The sequence below is a fragment of the Sarcophilus harrisii genome, chromosome 6 (assembly GCF_902635505.1).
Source record: "Sarcophilus harrisii chromosome 6, mSarHar1.11, whole genome shotgun sequence".
NCBI lineage: Eukaryota > Metazoa > Chordata > Mammalia > Dasyuromorphia > Dasyuridae > Sarcophilus > Sarcophilus harrisii.
Genome location: NC_045431.1, coordinates 243,504,673 through 243,523,813, shown reverse-complemented (window position 1 = coordinate 243,523,813; position 19,141 = coordinate 243,504,673). Strand labels below are relative to the sequence as shown.

Sequence of the window (19,141 nt, the reverse complement as noted above, 5' to 3'; positions counted from 1 at the left end):
TTTCACCCACCAAAATACCCCAGTGTGAGGGGAGGGTTCAGAGGAGGGAGATGAGGGGAGTGAAGGACTTTGGCTCAGTGTCACTTGGGGATCGGTTGAAGAAGCTGGGGATCTTTAGTCTGAAGAAGAGAAGATTAGGGGAGGAGCACGAGAGTTGGGTTCAAGCATCCAAAGGGCTTTCCTGTGGAAGATTTGCTTTGTTTGGTTCCAAAGGGCAGGAACACTGGGGGGAAGTTAGGACATGGCCCATCTAGACTTGATGTCGGGAACAATGAGCAGAGGTGCCCTCAGTGGGCAGCTTTGAGGGGTGGTGGGTGCCCCTTTCTTGGCAGTCTTCGAGCGGAGGCTGGACGATCCCTTGTTGGCTGTGGTAGAGTGGGGATTCCTTCCAGAGAGAAGTTGAACTAGATGTCCCCAAGGTCTCTCCCAATGCTTAAAATTCTGGGGTCCTGTGATCTGATATTGTTGTTTATACTTGTTCCATGCTGTCGGTGTTCAGTTGTTTCAGCCGTGGGCAACATTTTGGGATCCTATTTGGGATTTTCTTAGCAAAGATACAGGAGTGTTCTCCTTTCCCAGTTTATTTTACAGATGAGGAAACTGAGGCAGACAAGTGAAGTGACTTGCTCAGGATCACACATTTGAACTCACAAAGATGACTCTTCCTGACTCCAGACCTGGCCCCTGCACACCCTATCTGCTTGTTTATTCTTGCTGTCTACCTCGTTAGAATTTAAGGTCAGGGTTGCCTCATTCTTTGGGCTTGGGATCAGCAGCCCTTGGCATGGGGCCCCTGGCACCAGGGAGTAAGGGACACTCGCCTCACGCCCTCAGAGAAACTGGGTGCTCACGGTCCAAGCGATATTGGGTAAATCGCTGGCCTTTTCTCAGTTTCCTCATCTGCAAAAAGGGAGCATCGACTGAGGCAGCCACTGGGGTCCCGTCCGGTTCTAGACCTCGGATCCCAGGATCCCGGCTTTGCCGTTCTTTGGTTCGGATTCTTTCGCAATGATACGACTCAAGTGGAATGAGTTGGGATGTTTATTGGAGAAGAACGCTAAAATTCTGCTCATGTCAGCTCGGGCTTCGGGTCCTCTGCTGCTCACGGAACATGGCTGTCTGCTCACTGATGCAGCTTTTAAAAATCTGGGACCGCTGGCCCCCTAAGGGCTGCCCTTTGCACAAGAATCCCCCGTTCCCTGGGGCACCTGAGAAATTCTTCAACCTGGGGTCCTTCTTTGGCAGAGAGGGAGCCAGGGAGCTTCTTGCTTGCCTGGGGACTGTTCTAGATCCATCCATCCCTCTCTCTCTTTTTCTCTCTGTCTTCTCTCTCATCCTCCCTGTCTCTTACTCTGTTGCTCTGCCTCTTTCTGTCTCTGTCCTAGTGTCACAAAGAGACAGATGAGAAAACTGAGAAAAGTCTCTGCCTCTTTCTGTGTCTGTGTCTGTCTCTCTTTGCCTCTCTCTGCCTCTTTCTGTTTCTGTCTGTCTTTCTCTGTCTCTGTGTCTCTCAGCCTCTTTTTCTTTCTCGCTGTCTCTCTCTGTCTCTTATTCTGTCTCTGTCTTTCTCTGTCTCTTTCTGTCTCTCTCTGCCTCTTTCTGTTTCTGTCTCGCTCTCATTCTATTTGTCTGTTTTTCTGTCTCTGTGTCTGTCTCTTTGTGTCTCTCTGTCTCTGTCTCTCTCTCTCTCTGTCTCTGTCTCTCTCTCTCTCTGTCTCTGTCTGTCTCTCTCTCTGTCTCTCTCTCTGTCTCTGTCTCTCTCTCACACACACTCCTTCCAGTATATCCACATGGTCAGACCCCACCCCCGGGTCCCTGTCATCAGTAAACCTTTAATGCTCTGGGGAAGGAAGGGACCCCAGGGAAAGGACAGGGCCTGGTGCTGCTGCCGAGGCCTGGGAGGGGGCACTGGGGCTGGGGCCCTGGGGAAGGCAGCGGCCTGGGAGAGTTGTCTGAGCTGGGCTCCCGAAAGACCAGCCAGGCCAAGGCTCAGGGTTGGGAGTCGGGGGACGAGCAGCTGGAGGCCGGGCCCCTCTGGCAGCCGGACACAGGGAGCCGGCAGGGCGGGGCAGGGACTTAGAGACAGGGCTTGGGTTTGAATCCCGGTTTAGTTGAGGGCGCTCACTTTGTCACTCTCAACCTTTTCCTCATCCATGGGGGGCGGGGGGGGAGGTCACACAGGGTCACAGATTTAGAGCTAGAGGAGAGCTCATGTATTCGAGCCTCTTCATTTGACAGACTAAGAAACTGGGACCTGATCTGTCCCACGGCCAACGCAAAGTTCAGACGAGGTCCTCGGCTCCAGGCTCGCTCCTGTAGGCGACGCCAGGGTCCCTCTCTGAGGTCCCCTCGACTCATGTGGGGCCGAGGGGAGGAGACTCGTACGTGGGGACAGACACAGAGGATCCGAGAGACTCCTATAAAGGCAGAGAATTCCTGCCTCCCTTTGTCCAGCCCCTGGGGGTTCTGGGTACTCGGAGGCCCAGAAGGGCTCTGTCCAAAGGGCCGAGGGGGAGGATGGGATGGAGCGGTGGCAGAGGTCAGGCCACGCCCATGCTGGGGGAGAGAAGCTCCATCTCCTTAAGAAGCCAGGGTCACGGCTGGGGTCCAGGGGTCGAGTATAGTCCTTGGTGAGGACAGGGAAAGGGGGCCTCTCAGCAGGTGACTGGCAATCGCCCTTCTCTCAGCTGGTTCCCTTTTCAGATTCGCAGGATTGCAGAGGAACATTCTGAACCTCTGTCTCTTCATTTGACTTTTTCCTGAGAATGTGGGAAAAGGGTAGAAAGCATACGTTCAGACCCCCTCTCAGTCTCTCCCTAAGGTTTCCCTCATTAAGGGGGACACGGGCCCTGGGCCGAACCCCCATGTCATTTCTGTTCCCATCCTACCCCCATCCCAAGGCCATCAGTGCTTGGGCAGGAGTCAGATGCTTGGAGGTTCTGTTGGCGTTTGAGGGGACATGGGGGGGGGGATTCTGTCTCAGGGGTGGGAGTGCAAGTACGTCCTAACTGGATCTGGCTCCCAGGCCTCCCTTTGGCAGAAGAAACTGCTCCTGCTCCCCACCCTCAGCCTCAACCAGAGACGGAGCCCGGGAACCAGCCACCAGCCTCCCTGGGAAGTGAATCTGCTCTGCCAGACCATGGGTTCTTAGTCTCTCCCCCCATCTGAGACAGGGGCACTGAGGAGGGACCCCCTGGAAGTCGGGGGCTGCAGGGGGCACGGGCTGACCGTCTTTGCAGATCCTCAATCGTCTCTGGAAGGGCCGTGTTGAGGGTCTCTGGCAAGAAGAAGGCAGCAACACCCCCCAGGATGGGGATGACCCCGTAGATGACGGCTGGGATGAAAGGCAGCACCTCTCCTGTGATCTTCACCAGGGGGGCTATCATGCTGCCCACACGGGTGCACAGGTTGCCCAGGCCCATTCCTCTTTGGCTGAAGGATGGATAGACAGACAGACAGGCAGACAGACAGACAGACAGATGGATAGAGAGGTAGATAGATAGACAGACAGATAGAGAGGTAGACAGAGGGATAGATAGACAGATAGATAGACAGACAGATGGATAGAGAGGTAGATAGATAGACAGACAGGCAGACAGACAGGCAGATAGACAGACAGAGAGGTAAATAGATAGACAGACAGACAGATAGGCAGACAAAGGGATAGATAGCCAGACAGATAGACAGACAGATAGATAGACAGATAGACAGAGGGATAGAGAGGTAGATAGACAGACAGACAGAGAGACAGACAGATAGAGAGGTAGATAGACAGACAGAGGGATAGAGAGGTAGATAGACAGACAGACAGAGAGACAGACAGATAGAGAGGTAGATAGACAGACAAACAGGCAGAGGGATAGATAGATAGATGGATAGAGAGGTAGATAGATAGACGGACAGATAGAGAGATAAACAGATAGGTAGATGGACAGATAGACAAAGAGAGACAATAGCAATGCTCTCCTCTCTTACACTCTGCCCGGTCCACATTTGTGAATTCAGTGCCTTTTGGGGGAGATAGTGAATTATCTGGGCAGGGGAAAGATTCTAATGCCTGGGGGGCGTGGGGGTGATAGTAGAGAATCCCTTTTCATTTCCCCAAAAGGAAGAAGGGCATTCAGAGGCTCAGTCCCCAAGGCTGCTCTAAGCTCCTCCCGCCTCAGAAGGTGACATGGTAGGGACCTGGGAAGGGGCTGAAGGAGCAGAAAGTTGGTAGTGGGAGGGGGCCGTGGGGATCGAGGTAGAAAGGGAGTGAGTTTGGGAGCTCAGACTGCCCCTCTCTGTGGCCCAGGGCCCTGGTCCTTACCGGATGACTGTGGGATACAGCTCGCTGGTGTACAAGAAGAGACAGTTATAGGAGCTGGAAAGACAGCCCTTCCCAAAGACAGCGAGGCTGGTCCTCATTACTGACATGTCTGGGGGCAGAACGTGGTGATGTCTGAAATTCAGGGGGCTCAGGGAAGAGGCGGGCATGCTGGGGGCCGGGCCGTGGTGTTAGTTTGGACTTCCAGGACATTCTAGACCTAGGCTGCTTCCAGGTTCTAAGCTTGTGACTCAGACCATGTTCTAGATTCAAATGAAGTTGGGAGCTCAATCATGCGGCCGGAAGCTCTTCCCACAACTGCCTCCTGTTCCTGCCCTTTGGCAGCTTCGAACCTTTCCCCCTTTTCCCAGGTCCCCAAATCTTATGCTCTTTGCTTGGCATTTATAAGAAAACTGCTTTGTAGATGCTCTCCTGGGTGGTTCCTTACAAAAACCTGGGAGATAGTCCTTCTATTATCCTCATTTTACAGGTGAGGAAACTGAGGAAGACAAAGGACCAGAGGGAAGATCGCTACCTTGCCACTTAGCTGCCTCTAAACAGTTTGTCCGCCTGCCTGTCTACCTATCCAACAAACCTATCCAAAAGCACGGCATGCTGGATCCTTGCAGGGGAGAGGGATCCACCCATCATCTCTCTCTTTCTTTCTATCTACCACCTATCCATCATCTATCACCTGTTATCTGTCATCTATTATCCATCTACTACTTATCTATTTTTCATCAATTTATTTTCTATCAATTATCTATTATCTATCTACCACTTATCTATCACGTATCTGTCTATCATCTATTATCTAACAATCACCTATCACCGATCATCTATTTATCCTATCATCTACCTAGCCATCCATCTATCTATTCATCTATTTATTATATCATCTATCCATCATCCATCTATTACATTACCTATTTATTCATCCATCTATCATCTATCTATCCATCTGTCCATCCATCTATTATATCATCTATCTATCTATCTATCTATGTATTATATCATCTATCCATCCACTCATTATATTATCTATTTATCCATCCATCATCTATCTATCCATCCATCCATCCATCCGTCCGTCCGTCCATCTATCCATCCGTCCATCCATCTATCTATCACAGCGTTCCTGTGATCTCCCTGGCTGGTGGTTCTGTTAAAAAGGAAGAAGTCCAAGTGTGTCCTGGACTCCTCCCCCACCTGCCCCTGCACTCACCGGGTCTCATTCCTCTCGTGGCTTCCCTCTGGGCTCCCTCAGCCTCAGTCTCTTTGCCCCCTTCTCCCCTGTTTCTTTTACTTGTTTTCCTCCATCAGAATGGAAGCTCCCGGAGGACAGGCAGGGCCTGTCTTTCTTGCTCTGTGTATTTGCTTTCCCTTAGGGGACAGAGCAGAAGCTCTGAGCAGAGCCCAAACAGGTTCAGAATCCCGGGGCTCTGTCCCTTGGAAGCTGAGCCAGGCTGACAACTGCCGTGCCGCAGTGAGGCGGGAGAGACTTGGATTCTGACCCTGCCCCGGACACAGGCCAGCAGGGTGTCCTTGGGCGAATCCCAGCATCTCTCTAAGCTTGTGTCTGCGTGGCCCAGAACCCCCCACTGGGTTATCAAGAGCCCCAGATGGGAGAGCGCGAGCCGAGCGTCTTGAGAGTGTTAAAGTGTGACCTGGCTGTCCACTGTTATTATTAATTGTTCTAAACGAGGGGAAGCTTAATGAGAAGAGGGCCGCCCTTGGAAGCAGGAGAGCGTGATGGTACCCCTGAGCTGTCCGAGCTGTCCTCTGAAAGTTGCCATCTCGGGGCCCCAGACAAGGAGCTCTAAGCTACCGCTCACTTGCTTGTCCATCCTCGTGGAAGGAGTTCTGGGACTGGGTTCACCCCCCCCCCCCACCACAATGAGACCCACGTACAGAACATGTCATTATTCCTGTGCCCGCAGCTGTGGCCGTACACCTTCATCCACCCTGGAGCCCTCCCTGTCCAATATCGGCCCTGGGTCAGACTCAGGGGGCATCTGGGCACCGGGGGGTACAGAGGCTTGGGATAGGCTGTGCCTTTTGCTCTGGGGCCGGTTGAGGCCGAGATGACCAGTGAGTTCTGCTTTGCCCTTCCCTGGTCTCCCTTCGCCGGCATCAGGTCTGCCAGTGGTGGTGGCCGTGAGCCTTTGCCCCCAGAATCTGACTTACAGAGGGGCTGGTAGAGCTATCTGGGCTTGTCGGGGCCGGAGGCTCCCAAGAGGCCATGTGGGACGGTGGTCAAAGTCCGAGGCCCAGGTGCTGATCCTCGCCTTGTGACTGGGATAAATGACTAATCCCCAAGGTCTCTGCCTCCCTGTCCCGCGGCCCACATGGCCTGAGCCCGGGGAGTCCGTCGGCCTCCTCACCTGAGGGCACGAAGATGTTGGCAAGGATGGCAGTGCCCGCCAGCAGGAGGCAAGTGCCCTGGGTGATCCGGCGGCCCACGTAGCTCAGGCACAGGACAGAGATGAACTTGGCCGGGACGTCGACGCCGCCGAAGATGATCTGGAGCATGTAGATGTTGACTCCGAAGTCCTCCACGCCCATGGCCAGGCTGTAGTAGGCGAATCCTGTGGCGAACCTGGGGGGGAGATCCAGGCTGCCAGAGCGCCCAGTGGGAATCCCCGGAGCCCGCGGGCTCCCAATGTGCAACAACGGGAGGAGCGGATTCAATCAGGTTCCCGGTCTGCCTCGTGTCCCGCACCGGGCTGGGGATGGCAGGGCTTTGTGAACGGAGGCTTTGATCATTAACATGGCCACAAGAGCACATGGGAAAGGGGCGTTGCCCGGCCCCCGCCACCCGTTAGCCCTAGAGAGTGTGGTAGCAGACCCTGGTGCCCGAGGAACAGGGAACTGGACCTTGACCTTCCAGGGATCAAAAATGGGGTAACAGGGAAGCGTGGGAATGAAAAAGGAAGCAGGGCCTGGACCTTTGCCAGGGTCCTGGTGGTAGGGGCCGTGTAACTCCCGAGGGAAGGGCCATTACATCGGGGGGGAGGGGGTCATGGCCTGCTGGATCCTTGCAGGGGAAGCTTCTGGGGAGAGACGAACAGACCGATCCAGATGTCCCTATGGGTGCCCTAAGTGGGGGCACGAGCCAGATGGATTCCATGTGAGTCCCTCGGGGATTTTGATGGGCCCTGGAGGCGTGCAGGGCTAATGGTGGAGCAGCTGGGGTCTGTCTCTGGCCACCCCTCCCCAGCTCACCAAATGATACAGATGCAGCAAGATATCCGGCGCAGGATGGGATTCTGGAAGAGGTTCATCACGCTGTAGGAAGTTTTCCCCAAGGAGATCTCCTTGTGGAGGTTGAGTTTCAGTTCCTGGTGGCAGAGAAAGCCCAGGTCCTGCTTAGTGATGGTGGTGGGCTACCGGGAGCAGTCTGGGGGGAGTGGATTCCTTCCCTCTTCTCTGTCCCAGAGGGACCATCTGTCTATCTCTGTCTCTCTTTTTTCTTTTTTCTCTCTTTCTGTCTCTGTCTCTCTTTTTTCTCCCTGTCTGTCTCTATCTCTCTTTTTTCTTTTTTTCTGTCTGTTTCTCTTTTTTCTTTTTTCTCTCTGTTTGTCTCTCTCTTCTCTCTGTCTGTCTCTGTCTCTCTTTTTTCTCTCTGTCTGTCTCTGTCTCTATCTCTGTCTCTGAAAGCCTATCCTCATTACATTTTCTAGCCCCCTGGGAGCTGCTGTGACTAGGTACCCTTCCAATGGGCACCCACCAGCACCACAGGGCACAGGATCCCCAAGTGCATAAAGTCCCTCTCTGCCCAGCACCACAATCATTCCCATTTCCTAGAAGTGACCCCGACGCTCAGGGGTAACCTCCTCTCCTGAAGGGCAGGGAAGCTCCTGGGATGGCTTGAATAACTCTCTGAAAGGGCCTTGCTTGGACTGGGCTCAAACTCATCGTCCTTGAGAGACCTGAGGTAATGGTGGGTAAATAATGGAAGCTTGGACTCCCCCTGACCTTTAGAGCGAGACGGCCAGGCCGTGTATTCCCAAGGATTGTTCTGATCTGCCTGAGGGTTTGAAGGCCTGGGGAGCTCGTGGCAAGCCCCAAGCCTCCGATAGCATCAACGTGGGAAGCCTAGAGGTAATGGCGAGGAGGATGACGGGGACAAAGGACAAGAAGGAGAAAGAGGAGTGCCAAGGGGAGGGAGAGATGTGGGGAAGAGGGCAGGGAGGGGAGGAGGAGGAGGATTAGGGCTCCATCCCAGTGCTTAGAAACCAGGGGATGCCGGTGACCTCCATTCTGAATCCTTGCCCAGTTCTCCCTCACCTTGGGCGGAGGAGCCATCACAGGGAAGGGGGCTGTGGGCCAGACGGGACCCGTGTCCTTCCAGAATGAGCAGGGATCAGCCTTTGAGGGAGCTGGGCTCTCCCAGGACCCCTGAGGGCTGGTGGCTCTATCTCTGCAGCCTAGTACCTGTGCGGGTCCCTGCTCCCATGGTCCGGGAGCTCCCTCTCCCAACCCAGAGGTCATAGGGAAATGAGCGCAGGGATGGGCTCTGAGGATCGTTCTCTGCTCTGTTTCCCCGGATCCGTCGCCGGATCTGTCCTTCCTCCAGGGATCCAGCCCCAATCCTTCCCTCTCCCTTCCAGAAGATGCCAGTCCTCTGCTTTCCCCCTCCAGGCCTCTGTCCCTTCCGCTCTCTAGGGCTCCCTTTTCTCCCCAGGCCTTCAATGCTGAGCTAAATGTCCCTTTTTCCAGGAAGGCTTCCTCAATTCCCTCAAATCTTCCCTTTCAATTTAGAAAAGCTTCCTAATGATCAGAGCTTTGTTGAGGGAGGGTTGGTTCCCTGTGGGTCATGGGTCTCCCCTCCCTTCCCCTCACAGGGGACCAACCAGCCGACCCCTTGCCAAGGAGGGCTAACCCTGCGTTAACTCTGAGGGGCTTCTGGGTTAGGGATTGGTGGGACTGGGGGCACTGGAGAGCACTCTGCACTTTGCACTTTCCCAATCCGCTTCCCATGGAGCCTCAGCACTGGAGAGTTATCTGGGTTCGTGACCCTGGAAGTTGGGAAGGGCCGGGCTTATCTGTGTTCCGGATCTCCCCCAGACCCAGGACTGCGTTCCATACACAGAAGGGGCTTAGGGAGCATTCGTGGCGGCCAAAGACGCCTCCCTGCCTTCCGAGCGGGGTCACAGCTCTCTCCTACTCCTCAAAGTTCCCGAGGCCCCAGTCTCTGGCTCACATAAAGGCCTTGGGTCATTCCTCTACCTCCCCCATCCCGGACCCTTGTAGGGCCTAAGGGTGGCAGGGCCCACTTGAGTGGGGTCACCCCAGGCTGATCCTTGTCACACTTGGGATTTAGGCAGGGGAAGTGAGCCACCGCCCTCTGATCTTAAACAGCCCGGCCTTTGTGCCAGCTCCGGGGCTGCATTAACTTTCCTGCTGAGCACTGCGACTGAGTTAGGGGTGAATATTCCTGGAGGGAATCGGAGGGGTCTCTTCTGAAGAGGGAAATCCTTGATGTTCCCCCAGATCTCCCAGCCTAGAACCCCTTCCCCGACTGCCCCTTTCCATCCCCAAATGCTCCCCTCCATCATCAGCTCCTGAGTGCTCCCCTCCACTCCCAGTCCTGGGGCCTGTCCCCCTCTACCTCCAGGCTGAGCTTGTCGCCGTCCTCCTTCCTGCCGTTGAAGGCCGCTACCCTCCGGAGCTCCTTCAGGGCCCTTGAGGACTTCCCGGACAGGACCAGCCACCGCACAGACTCAGCCACCCACCTGGGTGGGAAAGAGCATTGTTCTGGGAACCAGGAGACCGGGTTCTAATCCCGACTAGCACAGACTTGTGTGGGGGCCTTTCCCTCTTTGGACCTCAGTTTCCTTATCTGTAAAATGGGGGGGTGGGGTTGGACTGGAAGATCTCCTGGCTCCCAAGCAGGCCTGGCCTTCTGCCTAAGGGGAGGGGCAGGCTAGGAAACCTGAGCTGTTCTGCCCCGGCTTTCTTATGCCCTCTGCCCTTGGCCCAGCTCCCCCTTCCCGCTGCTCTGTGCCCCCATACGCCACCTTCCCATTCTTCCCCTTCCAAAAGCAACCTCTGGGCCAGGGGCCATGTTTTCCTGGACTCCTGGGGGCTGTGGATCGGCTGGTATGCCAGGCAGGTGGGAGTGGGAAGGGCCTGGGGGGGGGGCTGGCTCTGCTCAGCCTCCTGGGAGTGTCCTCCCTCTCCCTGAGAGAGGGCCCAGTTCCTGGCTTCAGACCCGCATGGGGGTAGGGTGGACCGGGGGGCACCTCCCTGGCTGCAGCTTAGCCAGGGGGCCACCCCGCTTGTGGGAAGTGGAGGAGCCGTCTTTCCCTGTGTGGGACAGTCCCCGCTGGCTCGGGAGTCTCAGACCCTCGTACTTGGAGGAACCTGGATGTGACTCCCGCTTGTGACCCTTGGAGTCATGTCACTTAGCCCCTGACCCCGAGGACCTCGCCTGCCCGAGGGGAGAGCATCCCCAGTCCCGGCCTCTCAGGGCGTTGGGAAGCCACCGGCTGCGGGCCACGGTCAGAGCTGGCTGGCTCTAAGCCCCTTCCTGCCCTGGGGAGGGGACCAGCGTGCTCACAGACTCACACATGGGGGCTCCTCTTAGGGGCTTTGCCCAGAGGCTGCGAAACTCCCCAGGCCTGGGGGTTCTTGGCCGATTGGGCAGCCCAGGGGTGGAACGTGGGCTTAGGGGCCCGGGGCCCCCCGTCCTGGCCTAAGCTTCCTGCCGCAGCCGTGGCCACCATGGCAACCGCCCTGCTCAGCTGCCCTGGCTTTTCCCCAGTTCCTCCCGGAGGCCCAATTAATTTTCCTTCAAGATTAAGGAGTAGCAGCACAGACAAGAACAGCTCCGGGATCTTGCACAGTCTCTAAGGGAATGCTTGTCCTGTGGGTGGGGCGTCCCGGCATGATTCAGCCTATTCTACAGGCTCAGGGAGGGAATGTGTCCAGGATCGCCAGAGTCCAAACCCCCTTGGGTGTGGGAGGATGGAGGGGCCGGGCCCGCCACCATCCTGCTCATCATCGCCTCCATCCCCACGGATCCGAAATGGTCCCTTCCATCCGGAGGCCAAATGGTGCGGCCCGTGGCCAGGCCCCCGGAGCCCAGAATTCTCTTCTCTGCCTCCTCCTGGGTCCCCCGACTCCATTCTCGTTAGAGACCCAACAGTTGTCAAGGAGACAGGAAGGCCAGGCCTCCTTCCTTCCCTGACCGCCTGTCCTGCCCCGCTGGGGGAGGGGATGGAGGGGTGGGGACCTTTTGACCCATCAAGGCCCCGAGACTCAGGAAAGCCAGGAGGAGCAGCAGCCTTGTTGGGATGCTCCAGAGAGAATGACTCTCTAGCACCCGGGGCCCAAACATGGCTCCACATGGTACCAGGGAGCTCTGGGAAAATGGGCAGTCCTTAAGGGAGTTATCCCATGCCTGACTTCCTGAGGTAGGACTTCTGGGTGTCCCTGGTCGGGTTGAGCCAACATCCTAAGACACACAAGCATCCAGTCCAAACAGATGAGAAGGGGAAAAGGTGAGAAAGGGGGTTTAGGGGTCTGGAGGTAGAGGCGGGAGCTCCTCTAAGATACTGCCAATGAGAGGAGCTTCAGCGGTGGCGTGGACTCTGGGTCCCTTGGAAGCAGACGGTGTAGGGGGTGTGAGGGGAGATGCTTGGAGGGGGGAGAGAGGGTCCTTGGGGCACATACCAGGAGGAAAGGAAGAAGATGTAGAACGGGGTAGACACGATGAACTGCAGCCAGCGCCACTCGGTGACGCTGTATGCCAGGCCGGGGAGGATGAACTGGCCAAAAGTGTAGCAGTAGCCGGTGAATGTCGACTGGATGGCCCGGACATGGGTCGGCACCCACTCGACGCCTGGGGATGAATGGGGGAGCACATGGGCACGGGGCGCCACTCCTGCCGCCCATGCTCCCCTGCACTGCCTGCCTGGGACTGGCACGGATGGCGGGCTTGGGAAAGATCCCTGGAAGGGGAAGGGGCTGCGTTCCCCATAGAACCCATTTCTGGGTTCTGGAACCTCAGGATTTAGAACAGGGGGTTCTAGCTAACTTTTAATCCAGTCTCCTTTTTGTACAGAGAACCAGACCCAGCAAGGTGAGGCCACGGACTGAAACTCCTTCTTGAAGCCCACCCCCCTTCTTTTACAAGCAGAGGGCATGAGATGGCCACGGCCCACATGGGTGGTGAGAAGCTGGGGATTCTGGGGAATCATGGTGGCAAAGGGGAAAGAGGGCCGGCTTTTGGGGGGTTGGGGCTGGGTCAAAAACCCACCTCTGGCACCCCATCATACAGTGTGACCATGGCTGTGAAGTTTAACCTCCACGGGCCTTTGCTAGAAAATGAGGGGGCTTCTGGGGCCCCAGTGGCTCAGCTTGGTGTCTTACATTCTCCCCTTGGGGCCTTGGCTAAAGAAATGGGGGGGCACTCACACAAGATCACGGTGCTGAGCGTGATGCCCGAGAGGCTACAGCCAGTCAAGAAGCGGAAGATGGCATAGGTCAGGAGGTTGGGCGAGAAGGCCGAGCAGGTGCCGCTGACGGCCAGCAGCAGGTAGGACAGGGTCAGGATGGGCTTCCGGCCAAACCTGCGCAGGGAGGCAGAAGGTCAAAGGGAGGCCGTCCCCAGAGCGAGGCTCCATCCCAGAGACGGAGGGAGGATGTCTCCCTCCAGGGACGTCACCCACAGCTCATTGTTGTCTGCTAGTAGACTCTGGGTTAATGAGGGAGGGATCGTCTGCCACTTCTTCTGATTGGCTCCAGCATCACAGGGTACCAGGCCCAGCAACCCACCCTGATTGTCCTGTACCCAGGGGCCCCTGGGAGCTCACCCGGCCAGGCCTTTGTGGGGTCAAAGGGAGGGACGGGAAGGCTTCTGGCTTACAGGGGGCCCCTCCTTGTGGGGGTGGGTGGGAAGGCGGACCCAAGACCTGCGGGGCTCACCTGTCTGACAAGCTCCCGAACACAATTCCTCCAATCAGGATGCCAGCCATGTACAAGGACTGGGCCATCTCCTTCAGCTGCCGCAGGTCGCACACCAGATCCCACTGCAGGACAGAGATCGCAGACCACCCAGATTAGTCCCAGGGGCCCCTCCCAGGCCCTGAGGGACCTCTCTGTGCTAATGCAGAGTGAGACGAAGGGGGGAAGACGGGGATGGGGCCACCGGGCTCCCCTCTACCATCCTGCCTGCTCCTCGGTCCTGGCTGTGCCTCGATTTCTCCATCCTCCCCCACGAATGGCCGGATACCCCCTGAGCAGGACACCCTCCCGGGGCCAGGGAAGCTCTTTCCTGAGCTTCCTTCAAGAGTCAGCTGAAACCTCCCTTCTGTGGGGGGTCTTTCCTTGCCCCCTCGGAGCACAATTCTTCCTCCAGACAGCTTGTAAGCGCACGGCTCCCTGGGGCCTGTCCCGTAAGCCGGGGACTCCCTGAGGCAGGAACCCTGGCCTGGCCTTCCTTTGGCCCCAGTAGTTAGCACAGTGGCTGGTACGGTGGCTGGCTGCCTGGCACCTTTTCTGAATGAGGGACCAGAGAGAAATCTGGGGAGAATTGGCCTCTTCCCCAATATAAATATTTAAATGATAATAATGGTTAACATGTATCTAGGGCCAAGTGACTTATGAATATTAATTAACTCACCAGAGTTTTCTGACAACTATGAAGGTGCTATTATTATCCCCATTTTACAAGTGGGGAAACTGAGGCTCAGTTTAATGACTTCCTAAGGTCATCCAGCTGCTCTGACCACTGCTCTATCCAATATACCAACAGACGTCTGGGAAGGTAAGGTCCTGGGGGGTGGGCCTGTGGGCCTTCACTTTTTTGACGTTGTGTCCCTTGCAGCCATGACAGAGTCTTCATACTCAATATACTAAATATTTTACATTCAGTTGGCTTTTAATAAGTGCACATTCAATCGAGTTCAACTAAAATCCAGAGCCCAAGGAGGAGCTTCAGGAGGGCCTGCCGGTTGGTCCGGCCCAACTCTGGACCCTTTCTTCTCTCCTTCCTCTCATTTCTGAAATCTCCAGTTCAATAGAACTCGGGACCCAGAATACCCAGAGTCTCTGACGATGCCCTGGGTCATTTTTGGTCTCAAAGATGTGGTAGCCATAGCCCCACTCCAATATACTGTTACTGAGAAATAGCTACTCGGTTAAATTCAACCAACATTTATTAAGTGCCTACTATGTGCAGGGCACTAGGCTGGGCTATACGATACAAAGAAAAATGAAATCGGGGCAGCCAGGCGGTGCAGGGGATAGAGCACCAGCCCTACAGTCAGGAGGGCTTGAGTTCAAATCTGATCTCAGACACTTACCACTTCCTGGCTGTGTGACCTTGGGCAAGTCACTTAATCCCAATGGCTTCAGGGAAAAAGAAAAAAAGAAAAGTAGAATCTAGCTCCTGCCTTTTAAAACTGTTCTGGGGGCAGAACAAGGTGACCATGAGATTCTCTGAGGAGGGGGAAGCCCGCCAGTTGGCGGCTCCTGCAGGAAAGGCTGCTGGGAGAAAGGGCGCCTGAGCTGAGAAACTGCAAAAGGCTCAGGGGAGGGAGGGCACTTCAGGCAGGGAGAACAGTGGGTCTGTAGGCTCTGGGATGGGATAGAACCTGCAAGGGGGCTGGGCTGGACAAAATATATTGGGTGGGAGGGGGGAGTTATGTGCAATATAGGGGAGAGGGAGAGGGCATCATGGGTAATGTAGGAGAGGAGGACATCATGTGCAATATAGGAAGCGAGGAGGAGGGATTTCGTGTACAATTTGATTAAGAAGGACTTTAAAAGCCCAAATGGTTTGCAGTTTGTCCTGGGAGTCATAGGGAGCCACTGAAGTTCTTGAGGAGAGGCGCTACCTCATTAGGCCTGAACCATAAGCGGACCACATTGATCCTTGTATCTTCAGGTCCCGACTTCCGAGGGAAGCCCGCTGCCTTCTCCCTCCTTGGGGTTCCCAGGGCCAGGGGGAGGCAGAATATTTGACATGGAACGGATCTCCAAGCTGCCACTGTATAAATGGGGGGGGGGGTGAGGCTCAGAGAGGGGAAGGGACTTGGCGAGGATCACACAGCACCCGGGCCGTAGAGTCGTGTGACTTTTCAGCAGTGGCTTCCTGGTGGGGAAGCTGGGGTAAAAGCATTTCTCCTGCACCTATTACGTGCCGGCTTCACACTGGGATCTGCAAAAACTCTTCCTGCCCACATCGAGCTTATCTCTATTACACAGCAGCCTTGCTCTTTGGTCGGGATCAACCAACAAGCATTTATTAAGCACCTTCTGTGTACCAAAGTTAGGTGCCGAAGAATAAAACACCCCCTGCTGTGGAGTTGGTATTTAAATGGGGAGCGACTTCTGACCCACTGAGGGCAAGATTCTGACCTTCTCAGGAGCCAGGCTGTTCTCTAAGACTGATAGCCACCAGGTGGGGGGAGGGTCACAGTACTCCCTGGAGCACTTCATTGGGATGCTCCCTCCATTGAGTCAGAGGTAAAAGGGATCTGGACCCTCCCCCCTTCCCCCCAGCCTCCCATTTTTCTAGGATGTTTTACCAACTCCCCACCCCCCCACCCCGCCACACCAGCCCTGGGGGGGAGGGGTCCCAGGCTCCATGAGGGGCATGGCCTCCCCTCTCCAGGAAGGAGCAGAGAAGGGGCTCCAATCACCGACCTCCAAGGTCAGTGTCTTGTGGGTTCTGGTGTGAGGAGACCCCGGTCTGAATTCTGTCTCTGCCGTGAGCCGTAGCCCATGTGACCTCCCCTCCTTGGGCCTCAGTTTCCCCTTTTATAAACTGAGGGGATTCCCATCCGCTCCAGCCCAGATCCTGCGGCCCCCAAGGTGAGTTTTGGCAGAAGGGTCAGGACGGGAGCTGGGCCTGGGCCTCGGCACGAGTGGCAGCAGCTGGGGGAGGGCGGCATCAAGGCCCCAGAGTCCCGAGGCCTGAGCTCAGCGGCCCCTCGGTCCCTGCCAGCTGCAGGGGGTGAGCTTGTGAGCTCTAGCCCCGTCCTTGGCTTTTTCTTGTTTTTCCCCCTAAGTTCTTGCTGAAAAATGATAAGAGTCTGTCAGCTGATCCTAGGGGGAAGGGGCTTGGGGCCTACCTAGGCTGGGGGAGCTGGAAGAGCAGAGCCGCAGGCAGGGCTGAGGCCGCCAGAGGATCGGGGAAGGGAGCTCAGCTCCCTGGGCCCAGAGGGGAGTCCAGGCCCCGGGACAGAGCTGGACAGGGGGGAGAGGGACCTCTTAGGCCTGGAAGGGAGCCTGGTGGTCAGGTGGTGGGCTTCTGCCCAGAGGGGAAGCCGTGGCCTTGGGAGGGCTGGGGGCTTGCCTCGGGGAGGCCGGGACCCTCCAGGGACAGGAGAGTTTGGGGGCCGAGAGGGGCCGGGTCGCTGCCTGGACCTTTCCTTTGTGTCATTTCCCTCCTGGAGATCATGCGGTGGGCTGCCCGCCTGCGTGCTGGACTGGAGGCCCCTGGGAGGGATAAGCTTGGCTGTCTCCTCACCGGCCCTACTTCCTCCAGCCTCTTTTTCTTCCCTTATTGCTAAAACGAACATTTCTGGCACATATGGAATAGTAATGGGGCTAGTGGGCAACCTTGTTCCACCCCGATCTTATTGGGGGGCTTGGGGAGCCCCCAGACAGCCGGGCTTGAGAGTTCACAGACCTGGAACTGGAAGGAACTTCGGAGATCATCCAGGGCAACCCTCCCATTTTACAGAAAGGGAAACCGAGGCCCAAAGAATGGAAGGGACCTCGCTTATGGTCACCCTTGGGACCAGAGGCAGGCTTTGGCTGATCACTCACGTGAGAGCGCTTCCTGCTCCAAATCACCTGATCAGATTAGAGGGATGATGGCAAGAAGCAGCAGAGAAGGGGGGAGCCAGGAGAGCCGGGACAGCCGGGGAGAGCAGGGAGAGCCAGGGAGAGCAGGGAGAGCCAGGAGAGCCGGGCCAGAGTACACAGAAGAGAAAAGGATTTCTGAGCTGGAAAGCCCGGGCTAGGATGCCCAGATTCCCAGAAATCTTTCATTCCCCTGAGCTTGAGCCTGGGGCCCCGAGAGCCAAGGGAGAACTTGGGATCTGTAGTGGAAAGAGCTCACAGAGATTCAAGTCTTGTCAACTTAGACTCCCAGACTAGTCTGAATCGAGAGGAAAGTTAGCGCTTTTAAGATCCTGATTGGAAAACTGACTTTCAGCTCTGTGACTGTGGCTGGATCGGCCGACTAACCTTGGAGCCTCAGTTTCCCCACCTGTAAAACAGAGCTGACACTGCCCCTCTCACTGGTTGTAAGCCAAGTCCTTTTCTAGATTCATTTCCCTCCCAGGGGAACTGGGAGAATTAATGGTTCCCCCTAGGAACCATTCAGGAAGCCCTAGGCTAGAATCCCATCTCAGCCACTTCCCGGTTCAACCATCGGAGCCTCAGTTTTCCGATCTGCGAAATGGGCTGAGTCCCGGCCCCGCTGCCCAGGGCGGCCGGGCCGAGCCCCCGAGCCCCCTTACCTCGGTCACGATGGTGGAGGCGAAGAGAGTCCTGTCGTAGACCCAGCCGTCCAGGCAGGGCTCGGTGGGGCCCCAGGTGCCGTTGGGGAGGGTGGCGTTCCCGGGGCCCGGGACGGGGCTGTACCTGCGGCAGCGGTCGGGCGCCCCGTGGGGCCCGAGGGGCAGCGCCGGGGAGGAGGCGTTGGGCGCCGGCACGCAGTGATGCGCCGGCGTGGCGGCCGTGAAGATCTGCAGCAGGTTGTGGCTGGCCATGAAGAGCACGGGCAGCGAGAGCAGGAGCACGTGCAGCACCTGGAAGGGGCCCAGGCTGCCCACCCGGTCCAGGATCTCCGAGAAGCTCATGGTGCCAGCGCGCGGAGGATGCCGGGGGCTTCCTGGGGGCCGCCGGGGGGACCTGGGGGGGTGAGGGGCGAGGCTGGGAAGGGCTCACGGGGGAGGCCCGGCCCCTCCCTGGGACGCGGGGGCGAGGCCGGCGGGGCCGCTTGCGCTGGGATGCGGAGGCTGCGGGGGCAGGGCTGGGGGGGGCCTCTCCGGGAGCAGCTCAGAGCGGCTCTGCGGGCATCGTCTGCTCGCCCTTCCGTGCCTCAGTTTCCCCTGCCTGAAACGAGAGGGGGGGCTGCTGGTCAGTGCTCTCTCCCGGCTCTGGCTCCGGCGTCCCGGCGTCCCGGCGTCCGGGCATCCCGGCGTCCGGCGCGTCCCTCTAAGTGCCGGGGAGGGGGGACCGCGCCTGGCACGGAACGTGCTCTGCGGCCCCCGGGGGCAGGGCGGGGTGGGGGCAGGGGCGCGGGCTCTCCTCACCTGGGGCGCCCCGAGATTCTCGGGCCGCTCCTCTGGGCTCCGGGCTGGGCAGGCGGCCGCGCTCCCTCCTCTGCCTCTTTCGGGAACAAAGTGTTTGTCTGCCCCCCAGGAGGGTTTATATAAGGCTTAATCTGCTCCCTGGGCTAATGTTTGACTTTGTTTAGAGGGATTAACACAAACAGGAAAGAAGGGGCGGCGGGACCTGGGGCCCAGCAGAGCCCAAAGTGCAGCCTCAGCAGAGGGTCCCCAGCAGCAGCATCCAGGGCCCGGGGCGTCCGCGGCCTCGCCAGGTCCCGGTGCAGCTTGGCCGGAGGCGCAGGGGAGACTGAGCCCCTCCAGGGGCCTGGGGCAGTGGGAGGGGTCAGCTGGGGAGAAGTGGCAGCTGGGGTGGGGGGAGGGGGCCTGAGGACATCGGGTCCCCCCCCTGCTTCTGGTCCCATGCTGGCAGGACTTAGCCTGGAAGAAATCTCGGAGGCCGCTGGGCCGGAGCACAAGGGGAGCTGGGAGGGGACCTGGCCGAGACCCAGGGAGGGGGGAAAGGGGACAAGGTCCC

General features: G+C 57.3%; 1 protein-coding gene across 2 annotated transcripts; it reads right to left on the bottom strand.

Moving 5' to 3' along the window:
- Positions 1-1,662: 1,662 nt before the first annotated feature.
- LOC100933518 (solute carrier family 22 member 8) lies at positions 1,663-18,895 on the bottom strand. 2 transcript variants are annotated; one of them, XM_031941901.1, is made up of 11 exons: positions 18,589-18,895; positions 17,791-18,388; positions 13,241-13,344; positions 12,731-12,885; positions 11,987-12,155; positions 9,921-10,044; positions 7,532-7,647; positions 6,691-6,905; positions 4,310-4,418; positions 3,229-3,432; positions 1,663-2,759 (listed from the first exon to the last, which is right to left on the bottom strand). In XM_031941901.1, exons 2-11 carry the CDS (start codon positions 18,130-18,132, stop codon positions 2,684-2,686), a joined length of 1,614 nt encoding a protein of 537 aa, XP_031797761.1. In that variant the 5' UTR covers positions 18,133-18,388; positions 18,589-18,895; the 3' UTR covers positions 1,663-2,683. The 2 variants fall into 2 exon arrangements, with proteins under 2 accessions (XP_031797761.1, XP_012408519.2); XM_012553065.2 differs by having other exon boundaries at positions 17,791-18,184.
- Positions 18,896-19,141: the final 246 nt, after the last annotated feature.

Bases quoted from the DNA above. Each gene is read 5' to 3' on its own strand.
- LOC100933518 (XM_031941901.1), bottom strand. From the start codon at position 18,132: ATGAGCTTCTCGGAGATCCTGGACCGGGTGGGCAGCCTGGGCCCCTTC. The intron at 13,345-17,790 runs GTAAGGGGGCTC...TCTGTCCTGCAG, and splicing joins CCTCCACCATCGTGACCGAG to TGGGATCTGGTGTGCGACCT. The intron at 10,045-11,986 runs GTATGTGCCCCA...TTTCCCACCCAG, and splicing joins ATCTTCTTCCTTTCCTCCTG to GTGGGTGGCTGAGTCTGTGC.